The sequence below is a fragment of the Neoarius graeffei genome, chromosome 15 (genome assembly GCF_027579695.1).
Source record: "Neoarius graeffei isolate fNeoGra1 chromosome 15, fNeoGra1.pri, whole genome shotgun sequence".
In the NCBI taxonomy this organism is placed as follows: domain Eukaryota; kingdom Metazoa; phylum Chordata; class Actinopteri; order Siluriformes; family Ariidae; genus Neoarius; species Neoarius graeffei.
The window spans coordinates 49,990,174-50,014,836 of NC_083583.1; the positions used below are offsets into that span (position 1 = coordinate 49,990,174).

Below are 24,663 nucleotides of genomic sequence, written 5' to 3' on the forward strand. Positions count from 1 at the left end.
ACATCTTAATATATTTCCCGGATGAAGAGAGTCACATCGAACACGTTAGGTCGGTCCTCAAATGTCTACTCCATAACCACCTCTATGTCAAAGCAGAGAAGTGCGAGTTCCATCAGCACTGTATATCATTCCTGAACTACATCATCAGCTCCGAAGGTGTTATCATGGATACATCCAAGGTCTCTGCAGTCACGTCTTGGCCCACTCCCATATCAGTTAAGGAACTCCAATGTTTCCTAGGTTTCACCAACTTCTACCGCCATTTTATTTGGGATTTCAGCTCCATCGCCATCCCACTAACATCACTACTTAAGAAGGGGCCCAAGTGTCTTCACTGAAACCCCGCAGTGGAAGAAGTTTTCGGTCACCTCAAGCAAGCCTTCACCTCAGCTCCCATCTTGCAACATCCAGATCCAACCAAACCCTTCATTTTAAAGGTTGACACATCTGACATGGGAGTTGGAGCTGTGGTATTGCGACGTTTCAGAGAAAAACAGAAACTCCATTCAGTAGCATTCTTTTCCAAGAAACTCTCCTCAGCAGAAAGAAATTACTATGTGTGAAACCGGGAACTACTTGCCATAAAACTTGTCCTTGAGGAGTGGCAACATTGGCTGGAGGGAGGCACACATCTGTTTGTTATTCTAACCGACCACAAAAACCTCAAATACAGTGGTGCTTGAAAGTTTGTGAACCCTTTAGAATTTTCTATATTTCTGCATAAATATGACCTAAAACATCATCGGATTTTCACACAAGTCCTAAAAGTAGAGAAAGAGAACCCAGTTAAACAAATGAGACAAAAATATTATACTTGGTCATTTATTTATTGAAGAAAATGATCCAATATTACATATCTGTGAGTGGCAAAAGTATGTGAACCTTTGCTTTCAGTATCTGGTGTGACCCCCTTGTGCAGCGATAACTGCAACTAAATGTTTCCGGTAACTGTTGATCAGTCCTGCACGCCGGCTTGGAGGAATTTTAGCCCATTCCTCCATACAGAACAGCTTCAACTCAGGGATGTTGGTGGGTTTCCTCACATGAACTACTCACTTCAGGTCCTTCCACAACATTTCGATTGGATTAAGGTCAGGACTTTGACTTGGCCATTCCAAAACATTAACTTTATTCTTCTTTAACCATTCTTTGGTAGAACGACTTGTGTGCTTAGGGCCGTTGTCTTGCTGCATGACCCACCTTCTCTTGAGATTCAGTTCATGGACAGATGTCTTGACATTTTCCTTTAGAATTCGCTGGTATAATTCAGAATTCATTGTTCCATCAATGATGGCAAGCCATCCTGGCCCAGATGCAGCAAAACAGGCCCAAACCATGATACTACCACCACCATGTTTCACAGATGGGATAAGGTTCTTATGCTGGAATGGAGTGTTTTCCTTTCTCCAAACGTAACGCTTCTCATTTAAACCAAAAAGTTTTATTTTGGTCTCATCCGTCCACAAAACATTTGTCCAATAGCCTTCTGGCTTGTCCACGTGATCTTTAGCAGACTGTAGACAAGCAGCAATGTTCTTTTTGGAGAGCAGTGGCTTTCTCCTTGCAGCCCTGCCATGCACACCATTGTTGTTCAGTGTTTTCCTGATGGTGGACTCATGAACATTAACATTAGCCAATGTGAGAGAGGCCTTCAGTTGCTTAGAAGTTACCCTGGGGTCCTTTGTGACCTCGCCGACTATTACATGCCTTGCTCTTGGAGTGATCTTTGTTGGTCGACCACTCCTGGGGAGGGTAACAATGGTCTTGAGTTTCCTCCATTTGTACACAGTCTGTCTGTCTGTGGATTGGTGGAGTCCAAGCTCTTTAGAGATGGTTTTGTAACGTTTTCCAGCCTGATGAGCATCAGTAACACTTTTTCTGAGGTCCTCAGAAATCTCCTTTGTTCGTGCCATGATACACTTCCACAAACGTGTTGTGAAGATCAGACTTTGATAGATCCCTGTTCTTTAAATAAAACAGGGTGCCCACTCACACCTGATTGTCATCCCATTGATTGAAAACACCTGACTCTAATTTCACCTTCAAATTAACTGCTCATCCTAGAGGTTCACATACATTTGCCACTCACAGATATGTAATATTGGATCATTTTCCTCAATAAATAAATGACCAAGTATAATATTTTTGTCTCATTTGTTTAACTGGGTTCTCTTTATCTACCTTTAAGACTTGTGTGAAAATCCGATGATGTTTTAGGTCATATTTATGCAGAAATATAGAAAATTCTAAAGGGTTCACAAACTTTCAAGCACCACTGTATCTCAGAAAGGCCAAGTGGCTAAATCCTCACCAAGCCAGGTGGTCCCTCTTCTTCACCAGGTTCAATTTTACCATCTCGTTTTGTCCTGGCTCCAAGAATACTAAGGCTGAAGCCCTATCACGAAACTTTGCTCCCATGCTCCAAGACCCCGGTACCCATCCCATACTTCTTCCTCAGTGCTTCATCCAGTCAATTACCTGGGACATAGATAAAGAAATCAGAGACTCTCAACCCCAAACACTTCCCAACAATCTTCTGCCCAGTCTCCTATATATACCCAAGCATCTTAGGAGCAAACTGATTACGTGAGACCACGCCTCACCAGCCACTGGACATCCTGGCAGCCAACGCACCCATCAGATGATCAGTAATAAGTATTGGTGGGAAAACATGCTCACAGAAATCAACCAGTTCATGTCCTCATGTTCCACCTGCACCCAAGCCAAAGTTCCCAGAACACCTCCAGCTGGCAAACTTTGTCCCCTCCCCATTCCTCAGAGACCCTGGTCCCACATCGCCATCAATTTCATTAGCTACTTTCCCCCTTCACTAGGTAACACAACCATCACGGTAACCATCGACCGTTTTTCCAAAGCCTTCAGAATCATTCCATTACCTGGCATCCCCACAGTGTCCCAAACTGCAGAACTGTTGTTCCAGCAAGTGTTCCGTTATTATGGTCTCCAGGAAGACATTGTCAGTGACAGGAGCGCACAGTTCACTTCACGCTTCTGGAAGAACTTCATGGAGAGATTAGGAGTGTCGGTGAGTCTCACATCTGGATACCATCCTCAGTCCAACGGCCAAGTCGGAAGGGCAAATCAGAAGATCGGCTGTTTCTTAAGAATATTCTATATGCGCAACCAGGGGGACTGGGCACACTTCCTTCCATGGGCCGAGTATGCACAGAACTCCCTTAAGCACTCAGTAACCCAATTAACACCATTTCAGTGCATACTTGGCTACCAGCCACCCCTGTTCCCTTGGGATGACTCACCCAACCAGGTTCAAGCCATAGAGGACTGGAAGTACACCAACGTATTGAAACAGTCAATGCCAAGTACAAAGAGTATGCTGACAAACACAGAGCAAAAACACCCATCTACAACCCAGGGAACAGAGTATGGATTGCAACCAAAAATCTCCAAGAATCCAATTCCTGCAAGAAATTACAACCAAGATGTATTGGGCCATTCAAAGTTACAGAACACGTCAACGAAGTATCGTATTGGCTAGAGCTCCCCCCTCACAGCAGACTATCACACACGCTTCACGTATCCTGTTTGAAACCTGCTATCCCTGGCCCTCTGGCTGAAAACACACCCAGCCAGGAACACCCAGCCCTCGACCTGGAGGATGAACCCATCTACCAGGTCAACAAGATCATCAGCTCTAGACAACGAAGAGGGCAGATCGAGTACCTGGTATATTGGGAGGGTTATGGACCTGAGGAACAGAGCTGGGTTCCCACCAAGGACATCCTTGATCCACTTCTCAAGCAAGAATTCCATGCCACACATCCCGACAAACCTGTACCCAGAGGTAGGGGTTGCCCTAGAAAATCTGTAGCTCCCGGTGGTAGTTCCTCGGGGGGGTCTGTCAGTAACCTGCTGATTTTGACCAAACTACAAACATGGACTCTATGAATTACACTTCCCAGAACTCACAGCGCCCTCTGTCTCCTGACTATTAACCACAGCTGTCACTCATCACCCTATTAGTCCCTCTGCCTATTTAAACCCCATTCTCACACTACTTCACTGTGAAGTATCGTTCTGCCTTTCCCAGTACATACTGAGCCTTGTTTATTTCTGACTGATGCATGTTTTCTCAACTTTAGCTTCTCCTCTCTCGTTTACTCTCTTGCCTGTCCTCATTTGCCCTGTTTGCTGTTTGCCTGACTATTGCTAGTTCTTTGACCCTGATTCCCATCTCATGTTTTGGCTTGTTCACTGTTTGCTCTACACTCCTCTTGTGCGCATACATCTGTAAGTGCCTGCACCATGACAATACGTTGGTCCACATTTGTGCCAGTATAAAAAGTATGCAAAGTATACCTAATTCTTAGTAAGTACCTAATACTGGGCTTATTCTCACATGTGAAAAATCCCTCATAAATTAAATTCTCTTCAGCATCTTCTGTCACTTGGCCTATGGATACACTCTGCTGAGTAGTGGATGGCTTCACAGTAACTATGGCCATGTCACATTGGCACATTGGAGATTAGGCATGTTGGAAACTGCTTGCTCAAGTGCTAGCCTTTCTTTCAATCTCAGTTTTATCATCTAATTTTAAATAGGTTTTTAAGCTACCCATGTTGTTACAACTTCTTAATTTTCATAGTTTCTCCTAGCCTTGTGTTGTGTAATTCCTGGTTTCAGTCATTTACCTATTTTTCACTAGACAGGGGCTTTGTCCATTGTCAGAGAAAATAAGACAATTTACACAAAATATATACACAAAATTACCTTAATATCTTCAAGGAAGAAAATATTCTGTTTTACAAAACAGTTCTCACTTTTGTCTCTAATTTGGTCACGTATGACTGGTCATATTGGTCTCATATAACTAATGAACTATCAAGTTGATGTTCATACGTGAAGGTCAAGGTGAAGGCTAACACATACAATGTACTGCTTTTCAAACATGCTGCATTACAGGGCACTGTAAGACACTAATGGCCCTTTTCCACTACCCTTTTTCAGCTCGCTTCAGCTCACTTCAGCCCGACATGGCTCGCGTTTCGACTGCCTCAGAGCAGCACGACTCAGCTTGCTTCAGCCCTGCTCAGCACCCAAAACTCGCACGGTTTTGGAATGGGGCTGAAGCGAGCCAAACCGAACCGAGTGAGGCTAGGGGCGTGAGGAGACACTCCCCTGTGCACTGATTGGTGAGGAGGAGTGTCCTCACATGCCCCCACATGCCCCGCGAGCACGCTGGGATCTGTAAACACCGTAAACCCGGAAGATGAAGAATTATGAATTACGAGAATTTCTGAAGCCTTATGCGCCTCGCCTCATCTATACGCTCTTGCCAGTATCTGTTGGCGTTGTCGGTGACAACAAGCCACAGCACCAAGACCAGCAACACTAACGACTCCATGTCCTCCATGTTTATTGTTTACTATCCGGGGCGTGAGACTACCGCTTAAAAGATCACTGATGTCACTGTTTGTGCCGCCTAACGACATCACGTGACGTCCACCCACTTTCGCTAACTCCACCCAATGTGTCCACCCACTTCCAGCCAGCACGGTTCAGTGCGGTTGTAGTCGAAATGCAACTCCAACAGCCCCACTCAGCTCGACTCAGCCCAACTCAGCACGGCACGGCTCAGCCCAACTCAGCCGCGTTGGTAGTGGAAAAGCGGCATAAGAGGAAAGCATTACCTGCTTTCTTCCGCATACATGAGCTCATATACATTGTACATGCTGTCAGTTTTGCTCCCTTTGTTCATGGCCATGCATGTCTATGACAACATTAAAATTTGACTTGGGAATCAGGACCTCTTGATGATAGGGCAAATGCTTTAGGGCCAGATTTACTTATCAGAGCAAATTAGCATGAGTCCGCAATCAAAAAAGCACCGATGGGAGTAGCCAGTTCTGCGGGTGATTTACTAACAATGTACAAATCAATGAACACAGATTCAGCCAATTCATTTTAATAATGGCCAATTCGGTCTACCAAGAGCAGCACAAATTAGTATATGGGCGCAAACAGGTATGGGGCAATCAATGTGTTATGATAACATCTTCCTATGGCTTTCCAAATAATATTCTCTCTCTTAAAATTCACTCTCTGTTCTTGGCAGTGGCTGTTCCTAGCAGAGCTTATCTATCAATCTAACTATGCCTTTAAATACTTTCCTCCCCCAAATTTTGTGGCCTGACAGGGAAACTCCTCTAAATACATATGCAGTGTGGCCAGCCATAAAAATAACTGTGTCCACACCTTTCCATTAGTAACTTTTTACTTTGTCTCTTTACTAAAGACTTACTCCTGATAGAACATTTTTCCATGGCAAAAGAGGGTTTGTGCTGGTACCAAAATATTGTAAATTTGGCCCTTTGTCTCAAATGTTTTGATAGGTAATGCGATATTTTTTTATGATGTACCACAGGGCTATATACTAGGCCCACTTTTATTTTTTGTTGTACATTTATTATTACAACATATTATTCAAATTAAACAAAATTTAAAAAAAGAAAAATCTGCATTATTGCTAATGAAGTAAAGAGAACAGCTGTTTTAAATAGGCTAGGAAATCTGGCCTAAACAAAAGGTTAATTATGGTAATTCTTGATTAAGCTTTAACATTTAAATTACATCCTGACAATATACTGACAATGTCATAAATACATCTTATTTATTTGATAAACAAGAATTTTCTTGCATTTCTTACCTCATATGAAATATGCTAAAAAGTGGATCCATAATTTGTCTTTTCATGTCTAAACTACAGCAATTAACTATTTACTTCATTACAAAAACTTCAATATACACACTGTTCAAAATTCTACATCCTGAGTATTACCAAATTTAGATATTATGCTATCTCTATGCTATACCTAATTTTAGATCTCATGCTGTATCTGCTACCTAAAATGAAAAGGAAATGATTGATAGTTCACACCTCTAAGCAGCTGATTACATCACTGATGTACTGATGCTATGTTAAGAGTCTGGTACTGAAGTCACCAGTTTTCTGAGCAGCTGGGTCTTGTAGAAAATTGCATGGCTTTTATAAAAAGTCATATAAAATTGTATGAAATATATGGTTAGGGCTAGGGGCAAAGTTAGCATTAATATATTTTCTTCCACCATAATTCATGAAATTGAATGAAGATCACAACATGCTTGTTATCTTAAATTTGTATTAATTTTTCATGAGTTCAGACTGGGGCGGCACGGTGGTGTAGTGGTTAGCGCTGTCGCCTCACAGCAAGAAGGTCCTGGGTTCGAGCCCCGGGGCCGGCGAGGGCCTTTCTGTGCGGAGTTTGCATGTTCTCCCCGTGTCCGCGTGGGTTTCCTCCGGGTGCTCCGGTTTCCCCCACAGTCCAAAGACATGCAGGTTAGGTTAACTGGTGACTCTAAATTGACCGTAGGTGTGAATGTGAGTGTGAATGGTTGTCTGTGTCTACGTGTCAGCCCTGTGATGACCTGGCGACTTGTCCAGGGTGTACCCCGCCTTTCGCCCGTAGTCAGCTGGGATAGGCTCCAGCTTGCCTGCGACCCTGTAGAAGGATAAAGCGGCTAGAGATAATGTGATGTGAGTTCAGACTGATTATGAACATCAACACTTCACATAAGGGGCACTGCTCAGTTTGCTCAAACACAGAACTCCTTCTCTATTTTAAGGTGGGGGGCTTACCAAGGAGTTTCATTCCTTCATTCATCTTCAGTAACTGCTTAATCCTGGTCAGGGTTGTAATGGTCCACAACTTTAGGAGTGAGGTGGGACCTCTAATATGATGCCAGTTCATTGTAGGGCACCATACATACACACATTCACACCCAGGAGCAATTTAGCATAGCCAATCTACCCATCTTCATGTTTGTGGACAGTGGGAGGAAACGAGAGAACCAGCAGGAAACACACACAAAACTGGCAGTGCCACAATGCGAAATTCTGAGGCCCACACCTGAGACATGCAAGCTGAAGGGTTGTGGTTTTGAACAACCCTTCATAGTGTTTCATTAAAGTCTAGCTGCAGGATACTGAAATTTGCAGGGGACTTTTTTTTTCATCCAACACCAAGGCCCCCCCATTGCTTTTGCCTCTCTTTTATGCCACTATGGCATGAGGAGAACATGCATGCCTCCCACTGTGTGTCAAGAATTTGCTGAGATTAATGTTTCATGGATTTCCTTTAAAAAAATAGAATATACATTATGATCATACGGTGGCACGGTGGTGTAGTGGTTAGCGCTGTCGCCTCACAGCAAGAAGGTCTGGGTTCGAGCCCCGTGGCCGGCGAGGGCCTTTCTGTGTGGAGTTTGCATGTTCTCCCCGTGTCCGTGTGGGTTTCCTCCGGGTGCTCCGGTTTCCCCCACAGTCCAAAGACATGCAGGTTAGGTTAACTGGTGACTCTAAATTGACTGTAGGTGTGAATGTGAGTGTGAATGGTTGTCTGTGTCTATGTGTCAGCCCTGTGATGACCTGGCGACTTGTCCAGGGTGTACCCCGCCTTTTGCCCGTAGTCAGCTGGGATAGGCTCCAGCTTGCCTGTGACCCTGTAGAACAGGATAAAGCGGCTAGAGATAATGAGATTATGATCATAAAACAAAGCAAATATGAATACAGAGGTAACTCTTCTACTTATTTATTCCAGAAGATTGCAATCAAATATTTTTATTTCAAATAATTATAAGTACTATATTTATTCTCTCTTGATCAATTTATGCTTTTTAGTCACCTTTTTTATCTGAGGTTTGAAGGAGAGCCAATGGCATGAGTTTTAAATAAGGTCCAGTACGTCAAGCACAGCGACCTAAGCCTAACCCATTTACAGATTTAAAAAAAAAAAAAAGTCTCGTTTTTTCTGCTTAACTGTAGCCAGTTAAACCAGTGAACCAGCAAAAAATCAATCTGTGGCCCAGAGCTGTTATGTGAAAAGCATTTTATTTTTGCCTGATAAACATTTAAATAATAGTTTCGCAGCTTCAAGCTTCGATCATACTCAAGTCTTTCAAGGTTCTGGGAGACATAGCATTGATTTTTGAAGTGTGTGTGCTTCCCCAGAAGTGACTCTTTCTGCGTGGTCATAGCATACATTTGTGGATATCAAGGTTTTTGTTAAACCTTGTTCTTAAATGCTATTGTTTGGAGTGATACGTTGGTGTTTATAGATTTTGCAGATCAATGCACATATGTAATCTGAGATCTTCTATTTTATATCTTCTATAGAATCACAGCCTTCAACATCAAGAACACACTTAACCATATTGTAATAGTACTGTTTGGTGAACATGCTATGAAAAATGTCTGTTTTATTTAAAGAAAAACATAACCTGCTCTGTCTCCCTGTGTTGTAGGAATATCCTCTATGGACTGAATAGAAAAACACAAGGCTTTGCCATCTTGAAGGGCTCTGCAGAAGACTCCAAACACCGCAGCATGAATCGGTCTTTGTCTCAAGTGTTCAACTCCATCTGCTTGGCTGAAAATCTCATCCAAAGTGGTCTCGAGCTCTTTGAGAATAACCCTGATAGCTTACAGTAAAAGCAGCACAAATCATTGATAATGGAGTACAAGGAGGAGAGTCGATTAGCATACAGTATGTGGTACATGTGACTAAAATCCATACTTCCAAAGGAATTGGATATTTGAAGCTACTTGTGATTTGAAAAGCACTTACATGTCCTTTCTATGCCTCCAAACCTGTTTCTCACTTCCACGTTTGCAGATGAACAGAAATTCTAGTTAAAACTGTTAAACCTGTAGGGAAGGTAATGTCCTATAGGCTAAAATAAGGCACTCTAAGATGTCGCAGACTAGATTTCTTTCTTTTTGTTTTGTTTTTTTCTGTTTTAAGAGCTTGCTGTTTATAAGATACTATAATTTTGTCCTCAGGGTGATGAAGCATTTTTCAACTCAGGACAGGTGGAAGGAGAATCCTTATTCAAATGAATTCAAATGAATCGTCCCAGATGCCCTGCTCTGTATCTCCAACCTTATAAAATGGTATAGACTCAGTGCTGTTTTACTAACAAAGGGAGGTTGTACAAAGTATTAAATGCAGGGGTGCCAAAAATAGTGGCACATGTGTTTTTTGTTGAAAATAACTATTTCTTAATGAGGGTTTTTTAAAATAAATCTATTTCAATTAAAGGTTGGATTTCTCTTTTTTTTTTCAGTGTGAGATGAAGCGACTTCACCAAAAGGTGGATTTTTCTCTAACCCTTTTCACTAATCTTTATAAGGGGGCAATAATCACGGAGGGCACTGTAGGCCTACATTTCAAAGACGCTAGGGTCAAAGCAGGGGCAGACTGACCACTGGGACATTTTCCACTTTTTTGCATTTCCTTTTCTCTCATGTAATGCCTTAATTAAGATTTGTGCTGTGTAAGAATGGCATTTTTTTATTTATTGTTTGTGTCTCAGAAAATTTGCAAAGCCACTAAAAGGGAAATTCTGGCTCCCAAGATATAACTAGCTAGCAAAATTGGTCCTGGTGAGACCATCCTTTGATACTACAAGGAACAATCAACCTGAAGGATAAATTGTTTCACATAACCTCTATGGTATTTACTGGTAACATACTGTTTAACTGTATATTCATTGTAAAATATACATATACTGTATAATTTGTATTCCACTGGGGTTCCCTGGAATGGGAGCACCAGTTCTACTTGACAAAATCTAATTTTGAGTCCTGCATTACATTAAATTCACATAATAGAAGAATTCATTCAGCGCTTTCACTTTTAGACAGCCACTTTAAAGCATATGCACAGGGTGATTTTTGTTCCCAGTCTACCCCAGGTCAGACCACTGAGACCACATATCATCAAAATTGTATTTCCCCCTTGGAACAGCTGAGGGTTACAGGCCATGTTCTCAGTGTTATTACAGCAATTTGGGCAGTGTAACTCACAAAGCAAATTATACTGCTATATATTATTGACAACCGCGAGCTGATCTAGTGGTTAGCGTGTCCGCCTCTTGACCGGGAGATCGCGAGTTCTACTCGTGGTCTTGTCATACTAAAGACCATCATAAAAATGGTACGTACTACCATCTGGCAAGGCACGCTTCAATACAGATGCGAGTAGGGAAGTCAAACTCTTGCGGTTACCAGAGGACCAGCCCCCCACTGTAACCCTAACTGCATAGGCAAGAGGCCGAGAGCTATGAAAACGGAGATCGGTGCCGCACCCATGCATCATAAAGAGCTGGTTAATACTGGGACAGGAGACTGCCTGGGAAGACCAGATTCTGGCGTGGAAGGGACTTTGACTTCCATCCATCCATTATCTGTAGCCACTTATCTTGTTCTACAGGGTCACAGGCAAGCTGGAGCCTATCCCAGCTGACTATGGGCGAGAGGCGGGGTACACCCTGGACAAGTCGCCAAGTTATCGCAGGGTTGACACAGAGACAAACAACCATTCACACCTATGGTCAATTTAGAGCCACCACTTAACCTAACCTGCATGTCTTTGGACTGTGGGGAAAACTGGAGCACCTGGAGGAAACCCACGTGGACACAAGGAGAACTTGCAAACTCCACATAGAAAGGCCCTTACCGGCCACTGGGCTTGAACGCAGAACCTTCTTGCTGTGAGGCCACAGTGCTAACCATTACACCACTGTGCCGCCCGAGCCCCCCCCCCCCCCCCCCTTTTATTTATTTATTTTTTTATTAATATTACTGACATGCTCACTAAAATTGGGCATTTGAAGATTGGAGAAAGGCAACATTTTCAAGTCCTCAATCTTCCAGTTTGACTGAACCTGCGCCCACTATAGCCTCAGATTCCTGTGTTTGGCTGACAGTGACCCTGATGGAATCTGTTACGTTCTGCATTCTGAAATGCATTTCTGCTCAGCACAGTTGTAAATAGTGCTTATTTGTGTTCCTGTAGCCTTCCTGTCAACTCGAACCAGTCTAACCACCCTCCTCTGACCTTTGTCATCAACAAGACATTCTGCCACTCACTTGATGTTATTGGTCACTTACTGGATATTATTTCGACCATTTTGTGTAAACTCTAGAGACTGTTGTGTTTTGAAAATCCCATGTGTAATCAGGAGAATTTCTGGAACCAACAACCATGCCACAGTCGCTGAGTCATTGAGACCACATTTATCCCCATTCTGATGTTTCATGTGAACATGAACTGAAGCTATTGGCCTGTATCTGCATGAGTTTATGCTCTGTGGTGCTGCCAAATGGTTGGCTGACAGAATAATTGCATGAATGAGCAGGTGTACATGCTGGTGAGTGAATGTGGCTTAATATATGCAGTACATATCTGCTTGATGTGAAAGAAAATACCAAATGTAAAGATTGTACATTGACATGGCTGTGTTTTCCAGGCTAGTGATTGTATAGGATTTATTCTTCTGGGACCACATACAGAATTCAGAATAAAGTATTCACATTTAAAGAAATCACACTAAAGCAGGGTTTAATTATGAGTTATGAATCATCCCTTGAGATTTCTGTTATTTTGTTGTTGTCATCATTTGCACTATTGCTCTGTTTAGGAAGACTCTGGGTTAAGAATCTGCATCTGTCAACTTACTTGTTACAACGATAGTACTTTGATGAATCTTTGATAAATAGGAGATTTAAGAATGCTTCAGGAAATTTACTTTGGCCATGAGCTTTAAATGATTAACGTGCCTTCAACTGAGTAATTATAGTTGCTCTTTGTGTTCCTGTTTGCTGTTTATTGAAAAGATTATAGGAATACTTGATCTGATTTTTCTTATGCTATACAATATGTATGTGATGTGCTTATACATGAAATGTGTTTTTTTTCATTCAAAAATATTTATTAAAAAGCAAAATCTGTATTACTTGAGGCGGCACTTCCTATTTTCTCTGGAGTAAGCATTCAGTCTGAATATATCTGTTCCTTGACATCATTAGAACAAAAGAAATGTGCATTTTCACATTTACAATATTGCTCCATTTGGACAGTATTGAATAAATTTGTAAGCAATTGATGTAATAAACGGTCAAACTTGCACTAAAGTGGACTTGAACTGGCAGCTTGTTATGTTGCCTCTGGGCTTTTTCTCCCTTAGCATGTACAAAGAGAATGAATAATTATATGTGCGGTGAGCTCCACAATTATTGGCACCCCTTATAAAGATTAGGAAAAAAATCCACCTTTTGGTGATGTAGCTTCATCTCGCACTGAAAAAGAATAAGCTGAAAAGGAAAGTGCCCAAAGAGAGGGCATAGGATCCTGGATGATCTGGAGAGATTTTCTAAAGAGGAATGGTCTCAGATGTCCTGTTTTGTATTCTCCAACCTTATAAAATGTTATGGGAGAAAACTCAAAAAGTACAAAGTATTAAAAGCAGGAGTGCCAATAATAGTGGTGCATGTATTTTTGTTGAAAATAATTATTTCTTGATGAGGGATTTATTTTTCTCTGAATAAATTTATATCAATTAAATGTTGGCTTTTTTCTCTTTTTTTTTTTTAGTGTGAGATGAAGCTACTTCACCAAAAGGTGGATTTTTTTTCTAACCCTTTTTACTAACCTTTATAAGGGCTGCTAATAATCATGGAGGGCACTATAATCGCTGTTTCTGTTCCTGATGGCAGTTTATTAAAATTATTATTTGAATAGTTGGTATGATTTATTCCTGAATTGTACAATATTTATGTGGTGTTCGATCATCAGAGAAATGCAGTTAAAACAGGCTTCAGTTGATTTTTTTTTTCCCCATTGAAACCCACATCTCTTAACACTATATAAAATATAACAGTTTTCAGTAATTTCTGTTGGGTAAGGGGATTGACAAAATGACAATTCCAGTTAATGAACAAATTTCTGTAATCTGTTTAGTAATGCCTGACAAAACAGTCTTAAGCTATTTGCAGCAAAGGAGCAATAGAAAATGGAAAATTATTGTATTTTATATTGTTATTATTATATTACCATGGCCCTGATGATTTGAAAAGGTATGTATGCTAAGGTGTGTGACTTTGTGTCAATTGAATAGATAGATAGTGTCTGTCAGTAACAACGCTGAAAACCTGAGTTTGGAGCAGCCTCCAGACATGGCCGCTCGGGACTACACTTCCCAAGCGCCACAGCACCCCTCATCACCAGAATTCTAAGCTCAACATCTGTCTCTAATTTATCGGCAATCACCTTCCCTGTATAAGCTCAGCTCTCACACTGACTTTGTGAAGTATTGTTTTGTGTCCCCTTGCCTGACTTTACCAAGCTGTTTGACCATCTGCCTGACTAGATAGATAGATAGTGTCTGTCAGTAACAACGCTGAAAACCTGAGTTTGGAGCAGCCTCCAAACATGGCCGCTCCAGACTACACTTCCCAAGTGCCACAGCACCCCTCATCACCAGAATTCTAAGCTCAACACCCGTCTCTAATTTATCGGCAATCACCTTCCCTGTATAAGCTCGGCTCTCACACACTGACTTTGCGAAGTATTGTTTTGTGTCCCCTTGCCTGACTTTACCAAGCCGTTTGACCATCTGCCTGACTTTGTTATTGAACTCTATTTTATGTTTATTTCTGACTTTGTTCTCTCACCTGATCTCTCAAACAGTATTCTGTTCACCGATCAACGGACCCTTGCTCATCCCTGATTGCATCTCCAGTTTCCTGATTTGGCTTTGTTTACAGTTTGCGATGCACCCGCTCTCCCCTGCATTTGCATCTGTCAGTCCCTGTGCCCTGACAGTGTCAATTGAATAGACAGAAAATATATAATTTATATTAAGTGGCCAGTAATCAATAAATCTGGGGGGACCCAAATAACCTCTGAAAATACTACTGAAGTAAAAGTGACTTGAGATGGGGGCGTCGTGGCTCAGGTGGATAAGGTGCCATACCATAAATCCGGGGACCCGGGTTCTATTCTGACCCGAGGTCATTTCCCGATCCCTCCCCGTCTCTTTCCCGCTCATTTCCTGTCTCTACACTGTCCTATCCAATAAAGGTGAAAAAGCCCAAAAAATATCTTTAAAAAAAAAAAGTGACTTGAGACAGTGATTCGATCCTGAATCACTCCAACTGCACAAAGTGAACCAAACCAGCCTTGGGTTTTGGGTGACGTGGGGGGAGGGGAGGATATGATAGATGCAGGCTGTTAAGCTAAGCCACGAAGCACGATCTGAGCTCAAGGGAGAGAGCTGAAGTGCAGCAAAAAATGTGGTGGGTTTTGGAGACATAACCCAATGAAAAAAATGAGAGAAAAACACACACTAGATGCAAATGTACACTACATTTTTTTTAACAAGTTGTGTAGACAATTGTCTAATCATTTATTTAGTACCTACTTTGTGTTCACCATGCTAGGGTGATTTTTATGATTTCTGTGCACACTTGGCAAATATTTATTTAGAGGAGAGTGGAGAGACTTGGGATGGGGGAGACTTGGGACAGTTGTATTCCCATAAATTAATTTCAACCAATCAGGTTTTAGATTATATCAGAAGTTAGATGTTGCCCCTTATGGCCCTTTTCCACTACCCTTTTTCAGCTCACTTCAGCTCGCTTCAGCTCGCTTCAGCCCGACACGGCTCGCGTTTCGACTACCAAAAACCAGCACGACTCAGCTCGTTTCAGCCCTGCTTAGCCCCTAAAACTCGCACCGTTTTGGAGTGGGGCTGAAGCGAGCCAAGCCGTGCCGAGTGAGGTTGGGGGCGTGAGCAGACACTCCCCTGTGCACTGATTGGTGAGGAGGAGTGTCCTCACATGCCCACACACGCCCCGCGAGCGCGCTGGGATCTGTAAACACCATAAACCCGGAAGAAGGAGAATTACGAATTACGAGAATTTCTGAAGCCTTATGCGCCTCGCCTCATCTATACGCTCTTGCCAGTATCTGTCCGCGTTGTCGGTGACAACAAGCCACAGCACCAAGACCAGCAACACTAACGACTCCATGTCCTCCATGTTTATTGTTTACTATTCGGGTCGTGAGACTACCGCTTAAAAGCTCACTGAATCAGTGACATACAGAGCATCGTGGACGAGTTCGCGGAGCGCAAGGCTCGTCGTATGCCCTTCAAATAATGCGCGCAGTAGGCTATTGATGTTTTATTATGAGCCATGTACAGTATGTCACCTAATGTTTTTTTGTTTCTGAGTTACATGTTCGTTTGAAGGACTTAATGTACAAAATAACATAGTTGCACCCCGGAGTGTTGAAATTGGTAAACACAGTGCATTCAGTGAGGTTTGCACCGCCCTCCTTTTATTTCTGACTCTTCCTGTCACCGTTGCAACCTCTGAGCGCTCATTCGTATGCCCTTCAAATAATGTGCGCAGTATAGGCTATTGATGTTTTATTATGAGCCATGTACAGTATCCTAATGTTTTTTGTGTCTGAGTTACATGTTCATTTGAAGGACTTCGTTTTTGTAGCCTAAAATGATGTTATGATAAGCTTTAATAAAGGGCCCGGTCATTTGCCCCGCCCCCGGCCCGGCTCTGACTTGTTCCGCCACTGTCACTGATGTCACTGTTTGCGCTGCTTAACGACATCACGTGACGTCCACCCACTTTCGCTAACTCCACCCAATGTGTCCACCCACTTCCAGCCAGCACGGTTCAGCGCGGTTGTAGTCGAAATGCAACTCCAACAGCCCCGCTCAGCCCGACTCAGCTCGATTCAGCACGGCACGGCTCAGCCGCGTTTGTAGTGGAAAAGCGGCATTAGAGTAACCTACTTCCTTTGGAGACATGAAGCTGGACACTGCAGTAAGGTCTGTGCAGTTCAATATTTAATCAACCAAAACTTGTATTTTCTACTTCGCCTCCACCTCCATTTTATGGTGTAATGCACACTGCTGAATTTGGGATTTATTTGGAATTAAAGTATGTAGCTTAGAGTTACCATATATAGTATTATTTTTTTAAACTTAAATTCATGGAAAACCTTTTTTTTTCATGGCCAGATGGGGAAAGTTGGGACAATTTATGTTACAGGTGGGGCAGCTCAGTGGTGTAGTGGTTAGCGCTGTTGCCTCACAGCAAGAAGGTCCGGGTTCGAGCCCCGTGGCCGGCGAGGGCCTTTCTGTGCGGAGTTTGAATGTTCTCCCCGTGTCCGCGTGGGTTTCCTCCGGGTGCTCCGGTTTCCCCCACAGTCCAAAGACATGCAGGTTAGGTTAACTGGTGACTCTAAATTGACCGTAGGTGTGAATGTGAGTGTGAATGGTTGTCTGTGTCTATGTGTCAGCCCTGTGATGACCTGGCGACTTGTCCAGGGTGTACCCCGCCTTTCGCCCGTAGTCAGCTGGGATAGGCTCCAGCTTGCCTGCAACCCTGTAGAACAGGATAAAGCGGCTACAGATAATGAGATGAGATGTTACAGGGGGTTTTTTTGTTTGTTTGTTTGTTTTTTGGCTTACAAATATTTTTTTTAAAATAATTTTGTTTGTTAAAAGTGTGGGTGTGTCCCTGCATGAGGATGAAGCTTATTTCATTCCTTCTTGAGAATGGAACTGTTGTTGAGTCAGGTTTGGGGTAAACTGACACTTGTCTATTGCTGTACTATCATTGTGTGTTCATACAGTTCATATCTTACAAGTTTTGATAAATAAAAATGAAACATGTAGGCCTCATTCATCTCATCTCTAGCCGCTTTATCCTTCTACAGGGTCGCAGGCAAGCTGGAGCCTATCCCAGCTGACTACGGGCGAAAGGCGGGGTACACCCTGGACAAGTCGCCAGGTCATCACAGGGCTGACACATAGACACAGACAACCATTCACACTCACATTCACACCTACAGTCACTTTAGAGTCACCAGTTAACCTAACCTGCATGTCTTTGGACTGTGGGGGAAACCGGAGCACCCGGAGGAAACCCACGCGGACACGGGGAGAACATGCAAACTCCACACAGAAAGGCCCTCGCCGGCCACGGGGCTCGAACCCAGGACCTTCTTGCTGTGAGGCGACAGCGCTAACCACTACACCACCGTGCCGCCACATGTAGGCCTAGGTATTTTATTTTTTCCATGTCTCCCGTCTATGTCCCAAGTTCCCCTCAATGTCTCATGTCTCCCTGCAAAAAATGACAGAAAAAGTGAAGCCTGAAGGCAAGTATATGTGATGAGCTGAGAAACTAATGTGGTGATAAGCAGGTATAGTAAATCCTCTCTAATGCAATATGAATGTGATGCTACCTGCAAAGAAAAAAAATGTATGTTTTGTACAATCTACAAAAGCTGAAAACTTGTCCCAAGTCTCGCTGCTCTCCCCTACTTTTTTCTGTTACCATGTTTCTGACCAAAAAACGAGTTTTCAGCATGGAGGGTTTTTTTAAACTCTAATTCATACATAGCAAATATAATACAACTCAGTTTGAAGTTTTGAATGGCCTGTTAAGTTTCAGACATTAGTCTGAGTAAACAGTGTCCATGCTGCTCCAGCACAACAGAAAGTCATAATCATTTGACAGTATTTGTGAGCCCTGCTAATTATAGGTCTATTCCTACAACCTGAATTTCTAAATTTACTGTCATTAAAGGAAATAAAGACCAATATGTGAGTATTCTGAGAGCTGAAATGGTTTTAATGGTGATGTTGACCCTACAGTCATTATTATACTGACGATTGTTACAGGAACCCTTTTCAATTCCCCACTTCTCCAGGGTGTCATTTAAAGTTCATTCAATAAAACCATTCTGTACAATCACCGGTGGCTGACAGTATTCATCACCGTTCACTCAACTCGTTCTTAGCCAAATTTCACTACAAGCCAAATAAAATATGCTGCTAAAGTTAAACATAACCAAACATTTGTCTATCAGTCTGACATAACTTATTAACCATAGCTGTAGTGTTACGGTCATAAGGTTGTAACACAATGCCATCAGTATCTGTATTTAAGTGCATCAAATATTTATACCTGTTTTCGTATTCAGATTCAAACCAGACATGGACGCTGTATGGACTGGAAGGGTTCTAGCAGCAGTTGGATTAATAAATAAAAATAAAATGCACAACACTTAATTTTTCCAACGCAAAGACCAGGAAAAGAAGAAAAGTGCATCTCCCTGGTCCAGTGCCTGAATAACTGGAGCTAGTTTCAAGTCTTTTTGTGTGGGTTTTGTTTTGTTTTTTGAGAAATAATTATTTGGTATGAGACTTCTGCTTAAACCCAGGAACCCTCAGTATGAAAGTAAAAAAAAAAAACAGTATGATTTTTCCTTGATTGGTTGGCTGGTTGGTTGGTTGGTTGGTTTGGTCCTGTGGGATCCCAGTCCTGAAGCACATGCCTAGTCTAAACATGAAACTTTCTGGCAAGTTTCTAAAAAAAGTTATTTAAAAAAAAAAAGTAGTCAACTTACTATTAGTATCTGTATTCATTTAGAACACAATATCACTGTATCACTTTAAACTATCTAGTCCAGGGAGTAAAGTGCATTAAAGCATATATCACAATCCTTCTGTATTAACCTGAAATTGTATTAAACCTACAAAATCATTAACCACATTTGTCAGTATAAAATCTACAGTCACACCAGTTATACAATTTATAGTCTATAAGTCGAGGTTCACATTAGTGAATCTTCTTATACGGTACATATGTACACAAGCAAGAGTATCTTCTACAATTTTTTTTAACCTAACTGGATTTTCATGATCACCACATTTCTTGTGTAAATTCTCATGTGAATGATTTACAATTTTATCCATGTCCAGCTTAATAAAGGACACCAAATGTGTACCAGTGTTAAAAACAAACTTGCATCCTAACTAACTAACTTCCTGTTAGAAGAAATGTGACCAGTTTCTCCAATTATTTAATGTTTATTTATGTAGCGGTCTTCCTGAAGTGTCTAAATGGCTGACTCAAGTTTGTATCAAGCTGACATTGAGAATTTGAAGATCATTAAAGTATAACATTTATTATGTGAGGGTCTGAGGGTCCTGAAAGTGTGGATGACCTTTCTTCTTCAGCTCCTTTACTTCAGTGCTGCCATAGCAACAATTAGCAGTGATGATATTAATGTTATGTCTATTCTTGTTGAAGCATCTCACCAGTAGGAATGAGAAAGTATTCCTTCAGTCTGTGTTATCACAATTCTTTGCTCAAGTAAAAATGTATAAACTCTGAAATTTACTAAAAGAAATAAAGTACAATACAGATTTAAAAAATAAAAAAAAGGTTTGTCTCAAATCAAACTCATTTCAGTTACTGATTGTAAATCAGTGGCCCTTTCTTCAAGGAACTTGGGAAATCAGTCTCTAAGGCTAACTAACAATAGCATTATTGCTAATCTCTCAAATGGTAGCTATGGTATCATCATGATAACTGATGACAAAAATTAGTTGAATGCCAATAACTAGTTATCACAGTAAAACTGTCTTCATAAATACAAGTGTATATATGTACACTACCGTTCAAAAGTTTGGGGGCACTTTGAAATTTCCTTATTTTTGAAAGAAAAGCACTGTTCTTTTCAATGAAGATCACTTTAAACTAATCAGAAATACACTCTATACATTGCTAATGTGGTAAATGACTATTCTAGCTGCAAATGTCTGTTTTTTGGTGCAATATCTCCATAGGTGTATAGAGGCCCATTTCCAGCAACTCTCACTCCAGTGTTCTAATGGTACAATGTGTTTGCTCATTGCCTCAGAAGGCTAATGGATGATTAGAAAACCCTTGTACAATCATGTTAGCACAGCTGAAAACAGTTGAGCTCTTTAGAGAAGCTATAAAACTGACCTTCCTTTGAGCAGATTGGGTTTCTGGAGCATCACATTTGTGGGGTCGATTAAATGCTCAAAATGGCCAGAAAAATGTCTTGACTATATTTTCTATTCATTTTACAACTTATGGTGGTAAATAAAAGTGTGACTTTTCATGGAAAACACAAATTGTCTGGGTGACCCCAAACTTTTGAATGGTAGTGTATGGTTGGACAGAGTATAAGCACTATTTCAACACTCATATTTTTTCCCTCAATCATGATTTTGTTCATAGAAACTGAAAGACCCAACTTTGGGGTTGTAACCCCACCTGGGATTGTCTGTCTTTTATAATGTAGTTCTAGAAACTTGATTTATTCGATCTTTAACAATTCAGACAACCAGATCGTATTTTATAACATTTCTTTCACCTTTTTACATAGCCCATAACATGCTGTCATGGTAATCAAACAACCTTTACTCCAGACAATGCCAGCAGGCAAAGTATCCATTTAAAATTAAAATAAAACAGTCATAATTACCAAGGCAGAAACACCACAGATAACAACTGCAGTGTATGCCAATAATCTAAACAGCACATAACGTGATTTCAGTCTCTAGCAGCAAGTGTGCTCTCATATCAGTTAAAAAAAATAATGATAATTAAAAAAAATAGAAGCTTATGAAAGCCCTGAGACAAAGCACAGAATCAGTTGGTTAACAAACCTGATGATAATAAACAGTACACTGCTAATGCATGTTTATAATAATGACACCTATTTATATTTCCTAAACTAGTGCAAGAAAGCACAGAAAGAATCCTGGATGCTTCTAAACACATTTGAAGCTATTGGTGTAAAATAGAGTCATGAAATTACAAGAAATGCAAAATGTGAACCCAAATAAAGAGACAAAAACAACTATTTGGTAGCACTTCTTTACGGGAGACAGGATCCACTGCTCTTGCATGCATCAAAACAGAAATCTAGGTTGGATGTAATTACTGAGATAGAATGAATGCTTTCAGCCACATCCCCTGACTTTGGTATGCTGGGAAAATATACCTATTTGACGCAAATCCAGTCCTCTAATTAGTGTAGTGCTTGTAGTTGTGGGTGATTACCCAGTGATTAAGAAAATAATAGTTACATGTGTAACTATAAAGAACCCATGTGCTATTGTTCCCATTTGATGTATAACAATTTAATTTTATGCGCAAACAACAGTATCTGTCCGTTACTTATACCACATCTGTCAGGATCATGGGAGAACCTGGAGCCAATCCCATCTGACCTTGGGTGAGTGGCAGGGTACACCCTGGACAGGTCACCAATCTACTGCAGGCCAAACACAGAGATGAACACCCATTCACACCTATGGGCAATTTAGAGAAGACAGCTGACTAAGGCTACGTTTACACTAGACCGTATCTGTCTCGTTTTCTTCGCGGATGCACTGTCCGTTTACATTAACCCCCCTGAAAAAGCGGAGAAACGGGAATCCGCCAGCGTCCACGTATTCAATCTAGATCGTATCAGCTCCGGTGCTGTGTAAACATTGAGAATACGCAAATACGCTGTGCTGAGCTCTAGCTGGCGTCTCATTGGACAACGTCACTGTGACATCCACCTTCCTGATTCGCTGGCGTTGGTCATGTGACGCGACTGCTGAAAAACGGCGCAGACTTCCGCCTTGTATCACCTTTCATTAAAGAGTATAAAAGTATGAAAATACTGAAAATACTGATGCAAATACTGCCCATTGTGTAGTTATGATTGTCTTTAGGCTTGCCATCCTTCCACTTGCAAGTAATAAGTGATATGCGCTGGGATCTCACACACAGCGGCTCAGTCCCGAATCGTGGCTTGTTCACTTCACTCGCGCGCTCTGTGAGCTGCGCAGGGCCGGAGTGCGCACCCTCCAGAGGGCACTCGCTGTTCAGGGCGGAGTGATTTGGAGCGCAGGATGCCTGCGGAGCCGAGCGTATCCGTGTATTGGTATTGCTGTGTGCACGCAAATCGTGTATTGGTGTTGCTGTGTGCACACTAATCATTTTAAAAACGTTAATCTGATGATCCGCTGATATGGTCTAATGTAAACATGGGCTTAGTGCCGGTCCCAAGTCTAGAGAGATTAGGGAGGGTTGCATCAGGAAGGGCATCCAATGTAAAACTTATGCCAAATCAAATATGCGGAACAGATCCGCTGTGGCAACCCCTAATGGGAGTAGCCAAAAGAAGAAGAAGAATGCAGTTAAAATGGGGTGAAAGAAAATTAAATAAATCCTGTAGTATGCCAGTGGGGATGTACAGTGGTGCTTGAAAGTTTGTGAACCCTTTAGAATTTTCTATATTTCTGCATATATGACCTAAAACAACATCAGATTTTCACACAAGTCCTAAAAGTAGATAAAGAGAACCCAGTTAAACAAATGAGACAAAAATATTATACTTGGTCATTTATTTATTGAGGAAAATGATCAGCTGAGGTGACCAGCTGAGGTGGCTCGGGCATCTTTTTCGGATGCCTCCTGGACGCCTCCCTGGGGAGGTGTTCCAGGCATGTCCCCCCGGGAGGAGGCCCCGGGGAAGACCCAGGACACGCTGGAGGGACTATGTCTCTCGGCTGGCCTGGGAACGCCTCGGTGTTCTTCCCGAGGAGCTGGCCGAGGTGTCTGGGGAAAGGGAAGTTTGGGCTTCCATGCTTAGACTGCTGCCTCCGCGACCCGGTCCCGGATAAGCGGAAGAAGACGAGACGAGACGAGACGAGAATTTTGCTATAAAATGAGCGTTCTCTTGTTGTGGTTCACTCGGTTGTTGTTATAATTTTAACACGTGTATTACCATTTTGCTTCTAGGAGCGCCAGCACAATTATACAGTAGAAATAATCCAGACTGGGCACCCACTCAGAAAATGGGCTATGTATCGGCCAAGGTCAGACTTGATTCTGCGGCAGCCGAACGACACCAAACAGCTCAAAGGAGGAGGAAGACAGCTGAATTTACAGAAGCTGCATGTGATAGCTCGCCCATGGAGTTCCAAGACATCCAAGACACCACGGTTGAAGCTGAGAAATTAATACCAGGTCAGCTAATTTTGGCTGAAACAAAGTAATATTATTTCGAAACTTCCATAAATATAAGATTTCCAAACTGATCTGGGTAGTTGATGGTTGTTAGAAGCGTCTCATCCTCAGAAAAACTGACTTTTTACAATAATATGGGTCAAACCCACACATATCTATCTTCTCTTTGTATCGAATCTTCACTTAACTGTTCAAATCATAATAATACTGAGAAAATTCAGCATTGTTTACAGACACACTTTCAGTGGCTACCATCCTAGTTGCTTTGTATATCCACCATTATGGCGGAGGCTCATGACGTAGCACATTTTGATCACGTGGTTGCAAGTCATCTAATAGCTCTGCAATATACACTGTAGAATATACAGAATATGTACAAATATTTTGCACACAATAAATATATTGCATTGTAACAAATATGTTGAAATGTATATTGCACAAAGAGGTATAATTGATCTAGACCGTTTGCACATGATGTCACATGTCCCATGACCCTCTCTGATTTAGCTGTGTCCACCATCTTTGTGGAATAACGCATGTGTAGCAACAAGTACCTTAATACGAAATGCCACAAATTTGTGCAGTTATCGGCTGCTTAAACAATTCTGCTAAAGCTGGAGTCAGACTGTTTAGTTTACCCGCTGTTAAAATGCGAGAAAGACCCCAAATGGAAGATCTAACCCGTAGATGACAGAGACAGTGGCTTGCAAATCTGAACAGATCGGACATAAAAGAGTAAGGGCGGGTGGTGCATAAGGGCAATTGGGCGACGCACTGCCAAAACAAACAAAAAAAAAAGTTTTTTTCTTTTTTTTAAACAAACTTTCACCAGCGCTGCTCGAGGCCGTTTTAATCTGTCTCTGGGTATCATTGTCCAATCAGGGTGGTCTTGCTTCTAGAGTACCGCCCCTTTTGGGGCGATTTC

The 24,663-nt window shown here is 41.8% G+C and overlaps 1 protein-coding gene across 2 annotated transcripts in view; it reads left to right on the forward strand.

Annotated features, from left to right (window-relative positions):
* LOC132899553 (inactive N-acetylated-alpha-linked acidic dipeptidase-like protein 2) overlaps nt 1-13,380 on the forward strand; it is a 711,964-nt gene extending 698,584 nt beyond the window's left edge. For both annotated transcript variants that reach the window (XM_060941545.1, XM_060941546.1), the window contains one exon: nt 9,320-13,380. In XM_060941545.1, the coding sequence (XP_060797528.1) occupies nt 9,320-9,506 (187 nt within the window). In that variant the 3' untranslated portion in view covers nt 9,507-13,380. The remainder of the gene's footprint in view (nt 1-9,319) is intronic.
* The last annotated feature ends 11,283 nt before the right edge of the window (nt 13,381-24,663 follow it).